The 20,672-nt window shown below is 41.4% G+C and overlaps 1 protein-coding gene across 1 annotated transcript in view; it reads right to left on the reverse strand.

Annotated features, from left to right (window-relative positions):
- Positions 1-479: 479 nt before the first annotated feature.
- PDGFC (platelet derived growth factor C) overlaps positions 480-20,672 on the reverse strand; it is a 216,769-nt gene continuing 196,576 nt past the window's right edge. The window contains exons 4-6 of the mRNA XM_065878195.1: positions 12,716-12,923; positions 7,852-8,069; positions 480-596 (exon numbers count right to left, since the gene is read on the reverse strand). Coding sequence (XP_065734267.1) covers positions 480-596; positions 7,852-8,069; positions 12,716-12,923 — 543 coding nt within the window. The remainder of the gene's footprint in view (positions 597-7,851; positions 8,070-12,715; positions 12,924-20,672) is intronic.

Raw genomic sequence — 20,672 nt, forward strand, 5'->3', positions numbered from 1 at the left:
ATGGCAACACAGTTCTTTTTTTAAACCCACGTTGGTAGAACTTAGAACCCTCTGGCTTATGCATGTGAATGAGAAACAATCCCAGATTTCTGTGACTGTAGGCCCAGAGCAGGGGGCTTTAGAGTTAAGCAAGGCGACAGAACCAGGGGCTTAGGGGCAGTGTTTCCTGTGCTGACATGAACCTAGGCCACATCCAGACAAGAGACACAGATGCAGCCAAGGGCGCACGTGGGGACTTTGCCACTAACTAGGAATCTACAAGGTTCATCCTTTCCCCGGCAAGGACTTTTCTCCTGTCGTGGGGCCTCTCCTCCAAAGGGCCGTTGCACAACCCCTACTTCTGCGTGGTATCTCCTCTCTCAGAACACGCTGTAAATCCTGAAGATGAAAGGGCCCTGGAACCAACAGCCAGCCGGGATTGTGGATGGAGATAAGGCACGAGCTCTGTCGCAGTGGCAGCCCTGAGCCACCGCGAGGCGTTATCCCCCGGGGTTCCCCCTGCACACGCAGTCACACTCTTCGTGGTGCTCCAGGGCCACGTCCGTGAGCGACTTATGCAGCCCCCGGACGCCCGTCTTGGGTCGCAACTGAAGGACCTGAAAGGGAACGATGGAAACCACCTTTAAAATCAGGCCACGTCTGCAACTTCTGATTTCACGGACAAGGTCAATTTCAGACCAGAATCTCGGGGTCCAACAGCGACCTACACATTTTAATTTTTAACCACTGAAGGCAGGATGAACACTCCCCCACTCCTCAGAGAAATCACAAATGATCGTCATCACTGTATGAAAGGAAGGATCTTTTAACACCAACGATTTGGAAGGAGGCTGCTCAGAATAAAGAACAATCCTTACACGAGAACGGACTTGTGGTTGCCAAGGGGGAGGGGTGGGGGAGGGAGGGAGTGGGAGTCTGGGGTTAGCAGAGGCCAACTATTACATATAGAACGCATAAACACCAAGGTCCTACTGCAGAGCACAGGGGACTATATTCAGTATCCTGGGATAAACCATCACGGAAAAGAATACGAAAAAGAACGTACGTATGTGTATAACTGAGTCAATTTGCTGTACAGCAGAAATTAACACAATGTTGTGAATCAACTATACTTTAATAAACTAAACTAAAAAAAAAAAAACGTCCTTAAATGGAAAGACCCACCATGCCATGCCCGCTTTCCTTTACGCACCTAACTGTATTAGAAAGAATTTCACCTCGGTTAGGTGTCTTGGAACCACTACTGCACATTTCTGTTTGTTGGTTTCTTTCACTCATTCATTTATTCACACACTTAGCAAATATTTATCCTTGAAGCAAGGCAGGCAAGTACTGCGATGCTGCGAAAAGAAACATGGTCTGCAGGTGAGTCTCAGTCAGTTATTGCCACTCATTCACGCCCTTGGCCAAAGGTCAAGTCCTCCGTCAACTTGATGAGACAGGATTACTCGTACTTCGTAGACATCAGCCTCGGTCACAGCTAACTTTCTGCAACTGGGTCCTAGTGCACTGTAGACGGTTTGGCAACAATGACAAGAATGCCTCTATTAAATGAAGTTATTTGCAGTTTGGATGGTTGAGATTCTTAACCAGAAATATAGCACAACGGACACTGATACCAAACACACCCTTTTCACACTGTGACGGAAGGGCACGGCTATGTACGCTGTAAGAGACTATCTGACGTATCTGATAAGAACTCACTACTCAATGTGTATTATTACATTTTGGGTCTTATGACAGAAATGGCGAAGTTTTAGAAATTATGTGGCTTTGGCTTACGAACAAAGCCTAGAGCACAGGACAATAAGAAGTCGTCCAGTTTCTCTGCTTTCTGGGTCTGACACGGATGACCTCATAGAGCAGCTTCTAAAAGACAGCATTGCTGGAAATATTCATTAATCCAAAAAGCCAAAGGTCAGGTTTTATGACTGTCTTACTTGAAGATTTAAAGCAGAAAAACAGAGAACGGTCCCTCATTTGGAGTATGTGATCATATCGAAGGTTAATCAGGTAACGTTTTTTGAATGCTTATGGGTTGCCAGGCGCTCTGATAATGTTTTTACATACTTTAACTCACAAGAATTCTACGAAGTAATTTGCAGTTATTACCCCTATTTTACATGTGAGTGAACAGAAGCTTAGAGAGAATGAGTGGCACAGCCAGTGTCTGGACTTCTGCCAAACAGAAATGATTAAAGTTGCAGTGATGGATTCTAACTTCATCAAGACTCAGAACATTACTAGTCATACACTCTATTTATTTAGTAACCTTCTTCCTAGAGAGATAAACTGTAAAATCTTACGACAACGATGAGAAACAGTAAACTTTTAAAGATTCTCCATTACATTTGCAATTCCAGAATAAAAATTACTAAGACTATTATGTTAATGAGAAACGGAACCCAATGAGTATTGAATATAGATCATGGGTTGGTACTGATTTCTTGTTTTTGACCAACACAAGGCGGTGTCAAAGCCAACTTCTCTTAAGATGCTGGCACTATACCTTAGCAGCACACTCGCGCCACAAATGGCTTCTGGAATGAGGTTGGGTGGAGATACACTGCGATATTGGCATAGACAATGTCTTTAAATCCTACGTCCACTTGTATACATTTTCCCAGTTGGCAGGGGAAAAATAACTATGAAGGCTAATGGTTAGAGAGGCCGCCATATACAGTCCTGACAGTCGATGACACCAGGCTGCGATCTCACAGTCTTCCCTTCCTCTGCGGTGCTTACGCAACATGCATTCGCCAGATAAACGTCCCCCCCACATGCCCAGTCTTCATCCACTGATACCTGTGGACATTTACAAATAGCAGAAGAATCTCGTAATGTTCCAGTGACGTTAAGGTCTTGTACGTGGTGTGGAGGGGTGGGTGATAATCAGTGTTTTCCCTCTCAATTCCCTTTGAAAGTTTGGACTTTGGGAGACAAAGAGAGACTTGGAAGATGACCAGCTGGTCCCAGATAATGTTAAAGAAGAGAATTTGGTTTTTAGGACATAGCTTATGACACAGAAAAGAAACAAGGTAGAAGCACATCTCACAAAAATGTTGAGGAAGAGGTTCAAACTAAAATTACGAGGCCATGAAAAAATAATCCAGGGAAAAGCTAAAACCAGAGACTGCGGACAGAACAGATCAGGCACAGAAAGACCCATCGAGGAATGATGCCCAAAATTCTGGGCGGCATAGAACCTTGAGTGATGGGGCTCACTTAGAATAAGGCAATTGGGTGGTATATTTATTTCCCCCAAACAGACAGATCTAAGCAAGAAAACACTACCTGTTAAGGAAAGAAGTGACCCTAAATATACGAGGATATAAACAAGGTGAAACTCATCATGCTGCTTAAGAATGGAAGAAAGGAGCAAATCTGTTTCTTCTGTCAGTCTCCTATAGATCTTTTTGCCAGAAAGAGAATACCGTCCTACCTCTGGGCAAATTCATTAAATCTTTACTGATCGTTTGCCATGCTTTAATGAGGCTAGGAACAGGGAGGAAGTGAAGGTGAGTGAGACAATGGCTAGCATGTACTGAGGGCTTGAAATGTGCCAGACCTTGTCCTAAGCCTTATTCATAATAAGGCACGAGGGGTGACAGCTCACTTCACAGATGGAGAAATCGAGGCCCAGGGGACGAAGTAATTTGCTCCAAGTCACACAGCTAACAAATGTCAGATTCAAACCCTGGATGCCCAGCCTTGGAGTCCCCACTCTTGAGTGCTACACTGTGACGGGATCTTTACTCTGAGTTCTCAATTTGGGAGAAACAAATACAAATAAATAATAATTAGGAAATAATAACAGTTAGCTTATAGAGATATCTTTAAAGTCCTAAACATGCACAGAGGAGGAATGAGTTACGCTGGGACTGGCGGGAAACTCAAAAGTGTTTCAAGGAAGAGGCAACATCTAAGTTTATATGTATGTAAAGCTCCCGTCTTGCTTTTTTTTTGAGAATTCCTATTCGGGAGACGGGGAAATTAAGAGAAAACATTTTTTGTTTTTGGCTAAAATGGCTTGATACAAAGAATCAATCTTAATGATACTATTATGCTATAATATTATACCAAAACACTACTATAGTGATATCATTATATTTTATGAGACTTTTAAGTCTGTAAACTTAGCTTTGATACAGTGGTTGAATGAAACTCAAGGAAAATGCTAAAGGAAAGCAAAAGAGGGAATAACTCAGCTATATTTGTAGTGATACAAACGGACACACATCGGCTTAATATGCAGGGAAGCTGGTGTAATAGAACTGGATGGAAGAGAGAAAAATTAAAACGCCTAAGCTCTGTCTTTGCTTTTGCCTTGCCCGTGAAGTGGGATAATCTTTAAACTGAAAATTGGAGCAATGATCATCAAAAAGAATTAAAGCCCAAGATGGGCTTAACTTTGAATGAGTTAAATCTCTAGATCCAGATGAATGGTTTTCGATGACTTAAGAACGATTTTGAATTATGTTTTCAAAAAATTTCACTTACTTAGGAGTAGTACTAGACTCCCAACTTGCAAAATATAAGACTGAGAAAAATCTAGGCCTCAGAAATCATGAATTACACCAAACAAGTAATCCTTTTCTCATAGGGTAATTTGATGGTTAACGAAACAACTATCACAGAAAAATTTGTAATTCCCGTAGAAGAGAACTGAGATGATTGGATTGGAGATATCTATGAGAAATGTGGAATAGGTAACCATGTATATTTCTGCACACACACATTAGAGATATTTGTGGGAAACGTGCACTACAGGGTCGTACAATTAGATAAGCGTCCGAAGTTGTAAGTGTGGACATGCAGAGAATACATAGAATCAACCCCACCTGAAGACCGGAGAGGCTAAATCAATACCATTCTGGAAGAAGGTCAGTGAGCGTCCAAGCACTGACCATGGCCTTTCCCTACACAAGAACTTTACCTCAGACTTTAAAACAGATACTGCACGTTCTGGGGCAACTTTCTGGAGAAACCTAAAACTAATGGTATTTGAAAAGAAATGTACAAGTATAGGACGGGGGAGGATACACTTGATCTGAGGACCGATTCAGCTGTCCCAGAAGCATGGTACCAACTCAGCATCTGATACACTTGTTTAGAAAAGCTCTGGGTTTTACAGGTCGTAGCAAGGTTGAGTCATAAACCCAAGACTTGTTGGCTAAATCAGGTCCCCAGATACACTTTGCTTAGTAAGTCCCTGCTTTAGAAAGTTCAAAATGAAATGATTTTAGGTGGGGAAAGATCACCCCAGCTTAATTCCTACTCTCATCCTATTCTTTTACATTATGCCAACCAACTCTAAGATCTGCCGACCCTTTAAGGCCTTTTAACTTTCACGTGCTTTAGGGCTGTCACTGAGCAGGACCCTGGGAGGCCTTCCCAGAGCAGACCTCCTCGCCCGCCCGGCCGCATGTCCTCTGCCTGTCTTTTGTCTGTGGAAAAACTCTAGCCATTTAATCAGAGAAACGAGAAAACGCAGAAAGAAAGGAAAACAGTACGGCAAGACAAAATAATAACAGTTTAGCCATTAAGCAAAGTCAAGGACCTTTAGTTCCTCCTCACGGGCTACAGATGATATTCTGAGTCAGGTCCCTTGAGCTGTTTTGCAGATACTGAAACCGCCACCAGATGGAAGAAGTTAACTGCATGCTGCCCACAAGCATGTAGATCCCAGACCGGTTGGAACCAGAAGGTTGATGATGTGGGCTCCCGATGACCTCACCACCAACCAATCGGAAGAGTGTCCGCCAGCTGATCACGCACCTCCCCCTGTCTTTAAAAACCTGTCCCTGAAAGCCTTTGAGGAGTTGGGCCTTTTAAGCCCTGGCTGCCCGGTCTCCTTGCTTGGCGCCTGCAATGAATGCTGCACTTTCCTCCCCACGACCTGGTTCAGCAGCGTTACTGCCCCAGCAAGCAGACCCGAGTCTGGCTCGGTAACAAAACTACCACGTTAAGGGTTTTTTCTTGACTAGACTTCCAGTTCTTAGAGTAGCAGCAAGCCGTCCTCTGGGCAGAGTGGAGCTGGGGCTCCCGCAAGCTCCCGAGGACCTCCTCCTGAACAGGAGTGCACGCCGTTCCCAGCACAAGGATCTTTAGACGTGTGTGGTGTAGAAACGGAAGTGGAATATGAGGACGGCAGTCAACAGTCCTACTTTTATCCCGGACTGCCAGGTTTGGATGTCATCTTCTAAAACTTGCCATCTAACAATTGTCAGAGAATAACACCTTTAGGAAAAACCTGAGAGATTATCATAGTTTGCACATATTTTACAAAGGTTAAGTGTCCTGTGGATGGTTACAAGTTAATGGTAGATCTAGGAGGGAAACAGGCACCTTGTCTGGAATCCACTGCTTTTCTCCCACTTAATCACCTGCCAACACAATATTGGGGAAGAGCTGGGCAACCACGTCTCATGAGCACAGCTACCTGTTCAGATTACCCAACAGATGAGGGTTTCACCGACGTCTCCACTCACAGGTAAAATCATTTCATTTATTAAGTGGGTATTTAGTTCGTGTTATTCTTTTATTTAGCAGAAAAAAGTGAAAATGAATGAAGCCATATCCAAATGAAGTCAGGAGGCAGATTTTGGTTTGGTTTTGTGAAAATTAAAGTTTGTAAAAGACATTTTGTAAAAATTGAAGGTGAGCCATCAGGAAGGGATTGCTTCCGGATGTACGAAAGCTAGGTGCTTCTGGGGAGGACTGGAGGGGGTTGGGTATCACCGGGGATAATGAAAATTTGAAATGTATAAACTCTAAGGTCCCCAAGGCTCTGAAAAACAATAATTACTAACATTTAATATTGTATTTTCCTTAACTCCACGGAATAAAGGGAAGGATGAAGAATCTATAAAAAGCTTAACATACTATTTGGCGCACCATGAATAAGAGGAAGATATAAATGATGAAATAACAGGAAGTATAATTATGAATATGTCCCTTGGAATTTATGTGCCCAAATGGCCCCAAATGGAAAGATAAATATTAAAGATCTTTATTTTCTCCAAAATAGACCATAATTTACTTCCAAGTTTGTCTTTAAAATATTTTCCCTTCATATTTTGAAGAGGTGAAAAGTTTCACCCATTCTCCTCCCTGGAAAAACAGTTTCTTTTTTGTATGAGACAGAAAACCTCCACTGAGTACCCATGATGTGCTATCAGAGGACAAGCTTTCTAAATCCTTGATGTCTGGTTTCCTGAGTTCAAGGTCCTAATTAAAAAACAGGGATTTCCCTGGTGGCGCAGTGGTTAAGAATCTGCCTGCCAATGCAGGGGCCGGGTTTGAGCCCTGGTCCTGGAAGATCCCACATGCCACGGAGCAACGAAGCCCGTGCGCCACAACTACTGAGGCTGCACTCTAGAGCCCGTGAGCCACAACTACTGAGCCTGCGCTCTGAAGCGCACGAGCCACAACTACTGAGCCTGCGCTCTAGAGTCCAGGAGCCACAACTACTGCGCCTGCGCTCTAGAGCCCACGAGCCACAACTACTGAGCCCGTGCGCTACAACTACTGAAGCCCACGTGCCTAGAGCCCGTGCTCCACAACAAGAGAAGCCACCGCAATGAGAAGCCCGCGCACCGCAACGAAGAGTAGCCCCCGCTCACCGCAACTAGAGAAAGCCCGCACGCAGCAACGAGGACCCAACGCAGCCAAAAATAAATAATAATAAATTTAAAATAAATAATAATAATAAATGAAAACTTGAGCTCTTTGGTAAACCTTGGTTTCGTCTGGTCTGGTTTTCGTGAAGACGACATCTCCCTTCTAAACCAAAATCCACTTCAGAGAGGCTGGTCTGTCATCTTTCGGGAAGGGAAAGGCTGTCCGTACCTCGTGATACTTCTTGGTGACTTTGCTGGGGACACACTGACACTCGCTGCAGGTGTGCAGGCAGCACGCGCAGTTCCCGCCGCAGCGCTTCACCAGGAGACAGCCCGGCCAGAAGACGGTGTCGGTCCTCTTGAGCTCCTCCCGGATGGACACGGAGAAGTTGCGAGGCGTGCAGCTATAGAGCCGCACCTCTTCCTTGAGCAGGTTCAGGCCCAGCACTGCACGGCACACAGGGGAGCAGAGGAAGAGGCGGTCATGCTCTGAGCCTTGCGATTTCACCAAGCGCCCTCGCGCTCTCTCTCTCATACAGAAATCTAGACATCTCCCGAACAATCGCCCCAATAAGAACCCCGATTATTTAACTAGGTCTTAGGGCGATGCAGCTCGCAGGCTGGGCTTTCCGTTTTACGGCAAACAGAGCTTCCCTGTGACCCAGGGACGGATGAAGGGACGGCATTGTGCAGTGTTGAGGATGGAGACTACAGAAGAGTTACCAGCTATAAACAGGAAACTTTCTAGAGAAAAAGGGGGCTACACCTTTTAACCTTTGGAAAAAAGTAAACAAGGGGGGGCGTGGGAGGGAAGAATAGAATGTAAAAGGAAAGCTTTGATGAAAAAACAGATGCGATTTTTAGAAGGATGACAAGCTCCCGCAATGAATGGAGCACAACGTACAGACACTTGCTGACAGAACCTTCTATAATCTTCCTGGCCACAAGAATCATAGAGCGCGAAAAGGAAATGAAGCAAATGAATTTCTGAAGACGGCTGAGTGGACCAGGAGTGGGGAAAAGGACACGTTTTAAAGGAGCAGAAGTTGCTGGAAAGCACTGCTTCTGGCGCGTTGAGAAATTTTTGGACTTGGAAATTGAGCTTAACTAGACTGCTTTTCCGATTTCTATTCTCCTGAAGGGCAGAAGAAATGACTAATTTATAACCACTGTCTCTATTCTTTTAGTAACTTGGCTAACTATGCTGTGTTTTCTTCTTTAAGAGAGTGCCTCCATGTGAAGACCAAATGTCCTTTCATCAGATTGTTGCAGTATGTTCTAAAGAACCATTGTTATTAACTATAAAATGATACTGCCTCAGTTAAATCGTATCAAAGTAACACATCATGTTTAACATGAGCCTACATATAACATATGAAGTAGCTGATAATTATTAGGATAAGCAATTCTAATATGATTTTAATTTCTGCTTTATAGCTTTGCCTTTTTTCCCCTAGAAATATTCAAATCAAAGCAATTCCAATAAAATTGAAGTTTTGAATAGCATATAGTTCATCAGAGCTTTTTTCCTTCAAAAACAAAGTTTTTATTAAAATTTAGGAATACTATCTAAAATACACTAAATCTGGTTAAATACCTTTTCAGTGATATTGGCAACATTATAAATAATATTTTCTGGTTAAAGATAGCTTCAGGTGATAATAATCACTACGTAACCCAGTCTTAAAAATTAAGTGCCAACATTTTTAAATACTTTTAAGGCGACAAGGTAATTAGGAATCAAATGCTTGTTTTCTTAGCTAGGTTATTCGTGGGTATGTGGTCAAGTTTTTCTAAAATGTCAAAGGAAGCCAATGTAAGTATTTTCAGGAAATATATTATAGCTTATGCAAATGCAACTGTCAATTATAAGCACACGTAAACCATATGGTTGACTAAAACCTTGGTCAGGTAAGGGAAACACGGAGGAAATGCTAATTCAGTAAGTTCATTTCAACATCTTATCCAGCTAGAAATTATTTTTTCCAACTCAAGAGAAAATCAGTTTTATTTGAGTATCTAAAGATTTCCCTTTCATCTGAAAAATGACCCCGTGACAGTAAAGCTTTTAAATATTTAAGAGGAAAAGAGTGCATTCTTTCGAGGGCCATTAAAGAGAAGCTTATCTCTAATAAAATTAATGAGATAATTAGGTTAAATGATGTCACGTATTTTACCTCATTTCATTTTGCCGAACCCTAACCTATGTCTATACACGTACTGCTCTTTCACTGTCAAAGCTGTATATGAGCTTCTTTGAATCTTTTCGCTAGAAGTTAACATCTAGGCAAGGAGAGAGAAAACCTAAGACAGGCACACACATACAAAAGCCAGTTGCCAGAGTTTTTAATGCTTCTTTAAGATTTATCCTTCTTTAGAATGTGAATGAAGCTCTCAGCTTTCAAAGGATATTCATCTACCTTAAAGAGTTTTAAACATACTATTTCGTGAAACTAGAAAATGAGTCTGTATATGTTAGCTTTAAAATGTTTACTTAACCACAATAAAAGGTTAGATGGATTTCCCAAGTGAATCAAGCTATGATACCTGCTACAATGTGAAAATTTAAACAGACTTTCAACTTAGCTTCCACTCATCTATCATGTTTGACACAAAAGTCAAAAGCCCTTTTTAAGTACTAGTTAAGCCTGACTTAAAAAATATGGGTTTTTCTTTTCTGTAGTAGTAAGGTATGAATGAACACGCTGAACCAGAGGAAGAAAGGGAAAATAAAGAAAAGGAAAGACATTAACACAGTCCCCTCTGGGCTAAAAATACAAGTAAGGACTTTACATTTAGCATACGTTATTTGAAATTTATGCTTCCTGCTTCTAGGGCTTCAAACACATCTAAGCATCATTTAGAATAAGTCACGTGACTACGATTGGTGTCACAAATTCTCCAAACACTGGGTAAAACATCTAGTCAAAAAACAAAGAGAGAGATCAGGCACCAGCACATACGTCTTAATAGCTTAACTGTAATAACGTGGAAGTCTCCCTCTGCAAAATATTTGCAAAGTAAACTTAGCCTTCAGATGCTTTATTTCCTTTTCGTAACAACCTCCTAAGACAATACATGCATTAGCTTGTCTTTCTAAAGAATGAAGATTTGAAGCCTGTCGTCAATAAAAACTGTTTTTCTAATGCCTGTTTTCTTGTTCAGATTCATAAATATTGCAAGTTTTCCTAAACAGAATAATACTGATTGAAAAAAATTACGATCACAGTTTACTTTGTCAGTGTTCATTTTTTTCAGACACTCAGCCCAAGGATATTCTATTAACGTAACGCAATCTGAGGGTGGTCTTTCTAAGATGAATGTGGTAACGCTGTGATATGTTTATTCTGTGGAAAATCTATCTCAATCTCTAATTAGAAGCTTTTAAATGTTTTCCTCCTCCTTCCTTTGTAGAAAGACTCCTGTGGGGGGGAGTTGGTTTTGTCTATAGAGATGTTATCCCACACCTGCATTTTAGTTTATGTAGAGTTCCAAAGATATACACTGCTTTGCTCACACTTACTGTACGCCTAAAAAGTTAATAGTTTTGGCAAACTGCAAAGGGCTTCAATTTGGAAAGTGTTAAATGAATAGTTGAGAGATCTGGTTCAGCGCTGGGCCTTTTAAATACACCCTAGCCTCCGGCCAAAACTTCACTGAGCACCACGTGAGAGGTACAGGCATAAAGGCAGGGTTAGAGGGGAGATTTTCAGGCTCGTATCCCAAGATCGGCTGTCAAAAAACTAGATCTGAGCTCAGTCCGGTTGACTCCCTCTGCTTCTTATGGATCCACAGGATAATCTACCTCGAATTTGCTAACAAAGGCTCTATTCAGGGGCGTTTCAGCCAGCCTTGCAAATCTTCATCTTCCCGTTCCTAAGTGGGAGGGAAGGGAAGTGTTGTTGTTGGTGAGTTATTTGTCACGATCACGTCCTATGAATATGTAACCGTTTTCAGCATCTGGACAAGATTCAGCTGCCTCTGGACGTGAACAGCGATTTCCAATATCGCTGAGAGGAAACCAGGGCTGCTGGTCCAGCAGAACACCGTGCTGGGCAAGTCCGAACATGATCTGCTGAGATGTAAGCCCTGATCAGAAGGGCTGCAACTCTTAGCAGGAGAGGGCAGGAATCGGGTTTCTTTCTGACCAGTCTGATGCAATCTGCCCCTGTGAGTCGCTCAAATTAACTAAACACTGTGCTTTCTACAGACTTTCTGCAGACCGTCCTCCGTTCTCTAAAGGGACCCTGGGTAGATTTCAAAGTTTCTGACGGACTGAAACAGATTGTCTGAGGGCTTTATAACTACCCAGTTACGTTTTCATTTGTGTTTGAGAGGGATGCTTTCCAAGTTTAGGGTGACGAGGAAAGTTACCTGACCTGAGAACAGATTCGGCTAACATTATCTCCCATCTCTCGACCATGTGAAATTAAGTTTAATTATCAACACTTTCACTCTTGAAGGGAGATGTGCTCATAGAATCAAAAGTGATCATTTCAGAAGCATATTTACATAGAAAAAATTATCATGGTGTGAGTTCCTTTAGAGCATTATTTTCTTACAGTGACTTCTATCAGTGGAAACTACAGTTCTGTCTTCTGGGGAACCATTGTTATTTTTCGTATTATTTAGAAAAGTTTCTAGGCTTAGGAAATGGAAATTGATATAATCCTGACTCATGGGGTCATGGTGAATACAGATTTTAATAGAGCTTTCCCCTTTTCTAGCCCTAAACCTGGTTTAGCAGCTACGATAACCTCTCTTGAATCTCTGAATCAATATACCCCAAATATTAAGTTTGAATAAGCAATGTTTCTTGTGAAGTGTAGCACAGGACTTCATCAAAATGATATTTTTGAATTAAAGAAATGACAGGAATTTTCAGCAAAAGCATCTCTTTTAATCTTCCAAGCCCTCCTTTTATACGTATTCTTATTTAATATGTAAATATGCTCAAATGTTAAGAAAGTTGATTATTTAAACTTATCGGGGAAGAATTTTAAACTCTCCTCATTAGAAGGTATGGCAGAAGAATCTGAAACATTAGCTGCTAAGAAACTTAAATGAGCTTCTAGCCTGAAGAGAGAGCTTACCTCTGGATTTTCTTCCAAACACAAAAGCCTTGCCCAGCAGTTGCCAAGTGGGCCTGTATAGATCTTCTAAGTCCAGCTGCCATCTATCTGGTTCAAGATACCGAATAAGATCTTCCAAGGTGCTAAAGGCAGTGACAGCATCGTTAAGCAGGTCCAGTGGCAAAGCTGCGGCGGGGAGCACGGAAGGACTCACAGTTTCTGCCAACTGCTGAAAGTAAAACGAATCCAGTGTCAGACGGCAACCGTTTTTAAAAAAACGACGTGTTCCTTCTGGACCCACGCGCGAGGTTAGATAGGCAGACTAAGGCCGAAAACACCTGGAAGTGAAATTGTATTCAAGCCCAGTGAGCAGTAAACTACTTTGCCAAGACTTCATGCAGATGAACTTGGACGGAGTTTCTGTGGGAAAAGATTTTCAAGGGGCAAGACACTCACTTTCGTTACCACAAACCATGGTAGGTGTGGGTATCTGTTGTTTACACAAAACAGAAGATGCCTCCGTGGTTCAGTTATGGACCTAACAACGGAAGCCTTAATAGAGTTTTTACCAAAGTTTTCTTTTGTTTTCAACTTTTTATCCTCCTCATTCTGGAAAATCACCTGGGAACTCCCAGGTGTGTCAGAAGAATTAAAAATGTAATGTAAAGTAATTAACCCATAAAGAATAAGAAAAAAATATATAAGTGAAAAGCTAAAGCCTTTGACGTTAGAGAAGGAGTTGTTAATCAAGATAGAAAACGCCCAAACCATAAAAGAGAACTTTGATAAATTTGCCTAAATTTTTTGTAATAAACAGTTAAAATACAGACACTGGGAGAACACCTTGGCAAACCATATACCTGTCACAGGACAGAGTACACGGAAAAAAACAAACTCAATACAAAATGGACAAATTCCAGACAAGAATCTTGAATGGCCACTAGACATATGAAAACATGCTTAAAATTCATTAGTTATCAGAGAAATGCAAACCAAAATGAGATATTTCACATACAAAAAAAAGAGATACTATTTCACTTACAGGAGATCGGCGAGCATTGAAAGGAAAGGATTGCCAAGGATGTGGGTAAATTGGAATTTTTCTGGTCTGCCCGCAGAAGTGAGTATATATTGGTACCACTGTAGTTGATGTAACTGATGTACACAGGATACTGAAGTTGAAGATGGATATGTCCCATATCCCTGTACTTCACTTTTGAGGCTATAGCCTTTTATTTGTGCACGTGGAAATATGTGCACATGAATATCAGTTCATCACAGTGTTGAAAGGAGAAAAACTGAAAACCACCTAAATGCTCATGTATAGAGCAATGGATTAAAGTACACCATTTTAAAAGGCAAGCACCAAAAGGAGATAATAATTTCAGGAAAAGTCCGTTAAGAAACACCCTCCTCCCTTCCCCAATTTTTAAAGTGGACTAAAAGCGGGGAGTGGTAGCTTAGAACTGAAATCAAAACAGGCAAAATAAATACAGGAACAAATGTTCCACTTAATTTTTTAAATGTATCTATTTGTTTATCTGCAGAAGAAGAAGAAAAGGGAATAGTATGGAATAAAGCATTTATGTTGACTGACGTTTATTACAGTCATGTTTATAATAACAAAAAGTTGGTCACAGTCTAAATTTACAATAGTGGCATAGTTAATGACCCTGCAGTCATAAACTGAAATCGTGGGACAGGCATTAAAAACGAGGCCCTCTAGCAAGATGTGGAGCAACCTAAATGTCCATCGAGAGATGAACAAATAGAGAAGACGTGGTACCTATATACGATGCAACATCACTCAGCCATAAACAAGAAGGAAATAATGCCGTTTGCGGCGACATGGACGGACCTAGAGATTGTCATAGTGAGTGCAGTCAGTCAGAAGGAGAAAGACGAATACCATATGACATCACTTACATGTGGAATCTAAAACATGACACAAATGAACTTATTTACAAAAGAGAAAGAGACTCACAGACACAGAGAACAAACGTATGATTACCAAAGTGGAAAGCGGGCTGGAGGGGGAGGATAAATTAGGAGTTCGGGATTAACAGATACAGGCTATTAGATATAAAATAGATTAACCAACAAGGACCTACTCTATAGCACAGGGAATTCTATTCGATACCCTGTACTGAACTATAATAGAAAATAATCTGAAAAAAGATGTACATACATGTATTACTGAATCACTTTGCTGTACAGCAGAAATTAACACAACACTGTAAATCAACTATACTGCAATAAAAAAAAATGAGGTCTTGGGCTTCCCTGGTGGCGTAGTGGTTGAGAGTCTGCCCGCCGATGCAGGGTACGCGGGTTCGTGCCCCGGTCCGGGAAGACCTCACATGCCGCGGAGCGACTGGGCCCGTGAGCCATGGCCGCTGAGCCTGCGCGTCCGGAGCCTGTGCTCCGCAACGGGAGAGGCCACAACAGTGAGAGGCCCGCGTACCTCAAAAAAAAAATTAAAAAAAAAAAAATTAGGTCTTCTAGGAGTTTTTTATTAAAAAAGAAATGCCTAATATGTAGTAAATGACAAGAAATCCAAGCTCTGTAAACATAGCATTATTATACCATGATTTCAACATACATACATTGAAACAAAACAAAGAAAAATCAAAAGCACCTAAAATGTGGAGTGTTCATCCATGGTTTTAATGAGAATGGGTGATCTTCATTTTCTTCCTTATACCTATCCATGTTTTCAGCATTTTCTGTAATAAGTATGGATTCTTTCTAGAGATCAGGTAAAAATGATAACATTTGCTATAATTAAAAAAACTATCATATCAGCTCTTCCTTTTCATCGTCATTACTCAGATACAGGGCAGACCCTGAAAACAAGGGACTGTATTTAGCAGTCTCTAACCTTGTCTCCCTGCCTTTACTCTTTCTTATTCCTTTTATTCTATGCTGCATAATCCTGGGTTAATCTACCTAAAATAAGTTATCGCTGATCATGGGATGGATTTGGACAAATGCCTAGAGTGATTTCTCATCTGGAAGATAAAATCCGAATTCCTTTCCCTGCACTCAGAACCCTCAGCACCTGACCTTCACTCACCTTTCGCATCTAATCCTCCACTCATCAAAGACAGGCACATTTTGTCCCAATCAATCTAGTCCCCTCACTGGCTGCTGCACATGTCATATTCCTCTGACCTTGACCTTGCACTTCTACCCGTGCTTACGTTGCTGCCCCCCCTCCCCGGGCAAAACTCTCCATCTTGTGATCCACATAATAAATCTTTACCATTTCTAACAGCCTTTCTTGAAACCCAATCCATCCGTGAAACCTTCCCGAGTAACGGGGCCATTGCTTCCCCAAACACCTCAACTGGGTCAATTTAGAAAAGACCCTCTCCAGGCTATCCTGTGGACACATGGCTTGAAAAGCAGAGGGTACTTGCTTTTCAGAAAAAAAGGACATCCGTTCTCTGGGGCAGACACAGCCCCTGCTGGGACTCATGGCTTTGTGGGTCCCGAGCCCCACCTGCCCATGGTGGTTGTGGGGTTTATAGAGGATAATCGGCAGAAATGAATGTGGCAGCTTTGGTCAACACTGATTTCGTTCTTATTTTAAAGATCTACTTTCAATAATGTCAAGATTCTGGCTAAAATATTAGCAGTAAGATGTTTTTCCATTATTCTATCCAACTTTTAAGAGGAGAAAGCACATTTAATACATTCCTCTTTACTACCAGAATGTTTTTAATTGTCCAAGAAATGCAATATTGCTTTGACAGAGAGTACTATTATGACCGATAAGGACAGTATGGATATAAATAAGCAATTCTCTAATAAAAGTGTTCATTACTAATTTAGCCAGTTTGGTTCATATCGATTAAATTTATAATGTGAAAAACTCGATGCAACGGTTTGGCAAATTTTTAAACTATACGCCAAAATGTGTATGTTTATGTAAAGTGAAAAGAGTCAGTATTACTCAGAGGATAACTGAGTTATGACTGTGATGATACAAGACCAATCAAACGTGTCAATCCGCACACAGAGGGTAAGTGTATAGAAAGCCCATACAAAAAGTAGACCATATTCATCAAAGTGTCAGAGTGCAGATGTATATTGTAGGCATGATATAAAATTGTTATTTATGCTCTGGGGTTGGCTTATTTTGCTTCCACGTCTGTTGGAAACGTAGAGAGCATTCCTTCAAGAACAATGAAAAGTTCCAACTGAAATGAGGACCCCTGAGATAAAGTTTAAAGTAGTTACACAGAAAAAGAAAACACAATAAGTCTGTAATGTTGGACAAACAGAATATGCCCATCTTGGGTTCAGTGAAGTTATCAGAATATCGATCCCCTCAAATGACAAAGGGAAAAAAACAACTTGGCAAATGTTACCGCATGCAGTTAACTGGTTGATGTTATAAATCTCCACACTTTTAAATATTTAAATTAAATAAGACAATGCTTTAAAAAGATAACCCCCATACACACATACACACAGGCGCACACACAGCAGTCCCCACCCAAAAGAAACAGGAGGGGAGAATTAACTCATTTCCTCTGGATTCAAAGATTCAGTCCCGGGACAGAACAGAGGAAGCAGCGCTTTTCTTTTTTAAGGGCTTCCTCATGACTGTCACCCACCCACTGGTTCAAGGAACAGTCAAGTTGTTCGCTTTTGAAGTTCTGCTTTTCTAAGTTGTCTAAAGGGAGTTTTCAGAGAAAAGGGGGGACATTGGAAAAAAAAAAGTTAGAGGGAAAAATACCTTCTACTTTTTTTAAGCTTTAATTTCTCCTCTAAGAACTCCTCTTTCTGGTACAAGCCTAGAGGCTTTGCTCTCATATTTAGTGTCTAGAAAATTCTACCAGTATCTTTGCTGTGTAAAAGTACTTACGATTGGGCTAAGTGCCTCGAATTGAATTGGATTTGCCTATTCCCCTCTCCCCAGCTCTCTCAGATGCCATGAAAATAGATGCTTATCACTGAGCTATGGGTTGTGCTATTTAGTGGAAGCCAATGTTCAGAAACAAAAAGCAGTTTCTTGGCTTCTGTAATGTACACAGCTAACTAAATCAATACCCCTACTTCAGTAAGCCAGAGAAAAGCTTTTCTGCTATCCTCTTCAGTGCAGCAGCAGTAACCTGGGTGGATAACCTAATCCTAGTCTAGACCCTTGTGGCTATATGACTTTGTAAGGACAGATCCTGAAAGACGAGAAAAGAGCTGTGAAATCTCTATGCCGTGAGTTGTCCTGTCAAACCATTTCTAGAATGTCAGGACCGTGTGTAATGATCCTATACAGGACGAGGTCTTTTTAATTCATTTCTAGAATGTCAGGACCGTGTGTAAGGATCCTATACAAGACGAGGTCTTTTTAATTCCTTGGTGAGGGTCATTCCGAGTGGCAGCATGACACGAGAGAAGAGCCCTGATCAGGAGTCGGGGAGCCTGCACTTACCCCTGAAGCTACCACATCAGGAGAGGGAATTTCAGCAAATACTGTAACCCATATGAGCCTCAGTTTTCCCCTCTGTGAAGCACGGCTGCTTAAACCCAGTGACCTTTAAGATTCTTTCCAGCTTTTACGTTTAAGAATTCCACGTAACTGTGCGATACAAGAGGGTCCGTTTTCTCCACACCCTGGCCAGCACCTGCTATCTCTCGTCTTCTCGATGACGGCCATCCTAACAGGTGTGAGGAGATATCTCACTGTGGTTCTGAGCTGCATTTCCCTGGTGATGTTGAGCATCTTTTCATGCACTGTTGGCCATTTGTACACCTTCTTTGGAAAAATGTCTGTTAAGTTCCTCTGCCCATTTTATAATTGGATTTTTGTTTGGTTTGGTTGGTTATTGAGTTGTATGAGTTCTTTATACATTTTGGATATCAACCCTTGTCCAGTACTTGGCTTGCATACATTTTGTCCCATTTCACAGGTTGCCTTTTCATGTTGCTGAGCGATTCTTTTGATGTGCAGAAGCTGTTTTAGTTTGATGAAGTCCTACTTGTTTGATTTTTGCTTTGGTTGCTGTGCTTTTGGTGTCGTTTCCAAAAAATCCTTATGAACCGTTAGTGGGAATGTAACTTTGTTTAGCCACTATGGAAAACAGTACGGAAGGTCAGCAAAAAATGAAAAATAGAGCTACCATCTGATCCAGCAATCCCAGTTCTGGGCTTGTAAGAAGAAGAAATTTGTAAGAAGAGGTCCTTGAAAAAAGAGGAAATTTGGACACAGATACGCACAGAGGAAAGACCACATGAAGACACAGGGAGAAGGTGTTCGTCTACAAGCCAAGGAGAGAGGCCTCAGAAGAAATTAATCCTGCTGACACCTTGATCTCCAACTTGCAGCCTCCAGAGCTGTGAGAAAATGAATTTTGTTGTGCAAGCCACCCAGCCTGTGGTACTTTGTAACAGCAGCCCTGGCACACTAAAGCATGCTGTCACGGAATTCCCAACTTCATATCGACCAGAGCAGCAAACGAAGGTTAATATTATACCGTGTCCATTAAGTCATTTAACAAACATTTATTAAAAAGCCCATCATGAGGGTGCTGTGAGAAAACCGACAAAAATTCTTGCCCTTGGGAAGCTTAACCTTCACAAACCAAGTATTTTGTTTCACAGAAGAGACTTTTTCCCTTTGCCAAAACAAAGCCAAACTGAGAATTTGCTATTACGAATCACATAAGCAACTCAGCAAGGATCAAACAAATCCTGGTGAGTGTGGACCATAAAAAGGGAACTTAATGTGAAAGAATAACTGAAAAACAAACATATTTCTACTTTTATTATTGAAACATAATGGGCAGCCCATGTGTTTGGACAAAGTAAGGGCCAGGATGAATCAGTGTTACAAGCTGAAGACAGCAAGTGAGTTCCTCTGTTGGCCTCTCCAGGTTCATTTAAAAGATCAACATCTTAGTGGTTTTGTACTTTCTTATGGCTATTTAGATACCTTATGCATTAATTATCATCTTCTTTTTTAGAAGAAGAATAGCTGACTTCCTATTTGGAATAGTGCTATCCGAACTGCTTATAATTCCACGATAAATACCCAGCTTGAGAAAACCGCAGCTTGTCTTTCTATTAGTATTTCTGCGGTGAGTGCAAATTTAAAAATATAACATTGACAATGAACCTTCCCTGGACAAATACACACACACCAATGTTTACCTTGAGTAGCATAGCAACTGCTGCAAAATGTTTAGGGCCTACGATTTATGCTGCAGCTTTCCTAGCCAAGGCATAAAGGACATTTCAAACTGATAAGGGGGCTTCACTTCATTCATACCTAACAGAAGGGTTAGGAATGCGGATTAGGTTTTACTGTTGTAGTTATTAAAAACAAAAGAACAACAAAGTAATCATCCAGGTGTGGGGAGAGAAGAAAAAAGAAAAGTTCAGCCTTGCAGCCTTGCTTTCCATCACTTTGAAAGGTGTCTCCAGTCTCCGTTACACCATGTCAAGCTGATATATTGAATATAGGGCTGCCTTTTAAAGAGCTTAAGAAGCAGACGGGGCCTGCAGACAAACATTTCTGCCAGGAACGACTGACGGGCAGTGCCGTAAAGACACAAGAATGCTCTGGAACAATTCATTTAAACACGCTTCTTCCTCCTTTCCCCCTGCTCTTATCTGAATCTGTCCCAAAAGTTATCTGGGTTATGTTTTTAAATGATTTTAAAGCCAGCAAAGAAAATCAGATGCTTGCATTACTACTCCAGAACAGATGTTTTAATACTGTGTGGGTGAGGCAGATTATATATTTAAGTGAGAAATCCTAGGGAGAGTGGCCAAGTGTATTCATGTCGTGTCTTAACACTGAGCGACGCCTACTCAGAGAGCATGGCAATGGAATAAACCTTGATTTGTCTACACAGCTGATCCCAGCGACCGTCCAGGCTGAAAAGGGAACTATGTTTACCCTCCAGCACTTAAAAGCTGTCACGTCAAGGCTCAAACCTGAAGCTGACCTTCCCGGAGTTTCAGGGTT

Source organism: Phocoena phocoena, chromosome 5, assembly GCF_963924675.1.
Source record: "Phocoena phocoena chromosome 5, mPhoPho1.1, whole genome shotgun sequence".
NCBI lineage: Eukaryota > Metazoa > Chordata > Mammalia > Artiodactyla > Phocoenidae > Phocoena > Phocoena phocoena.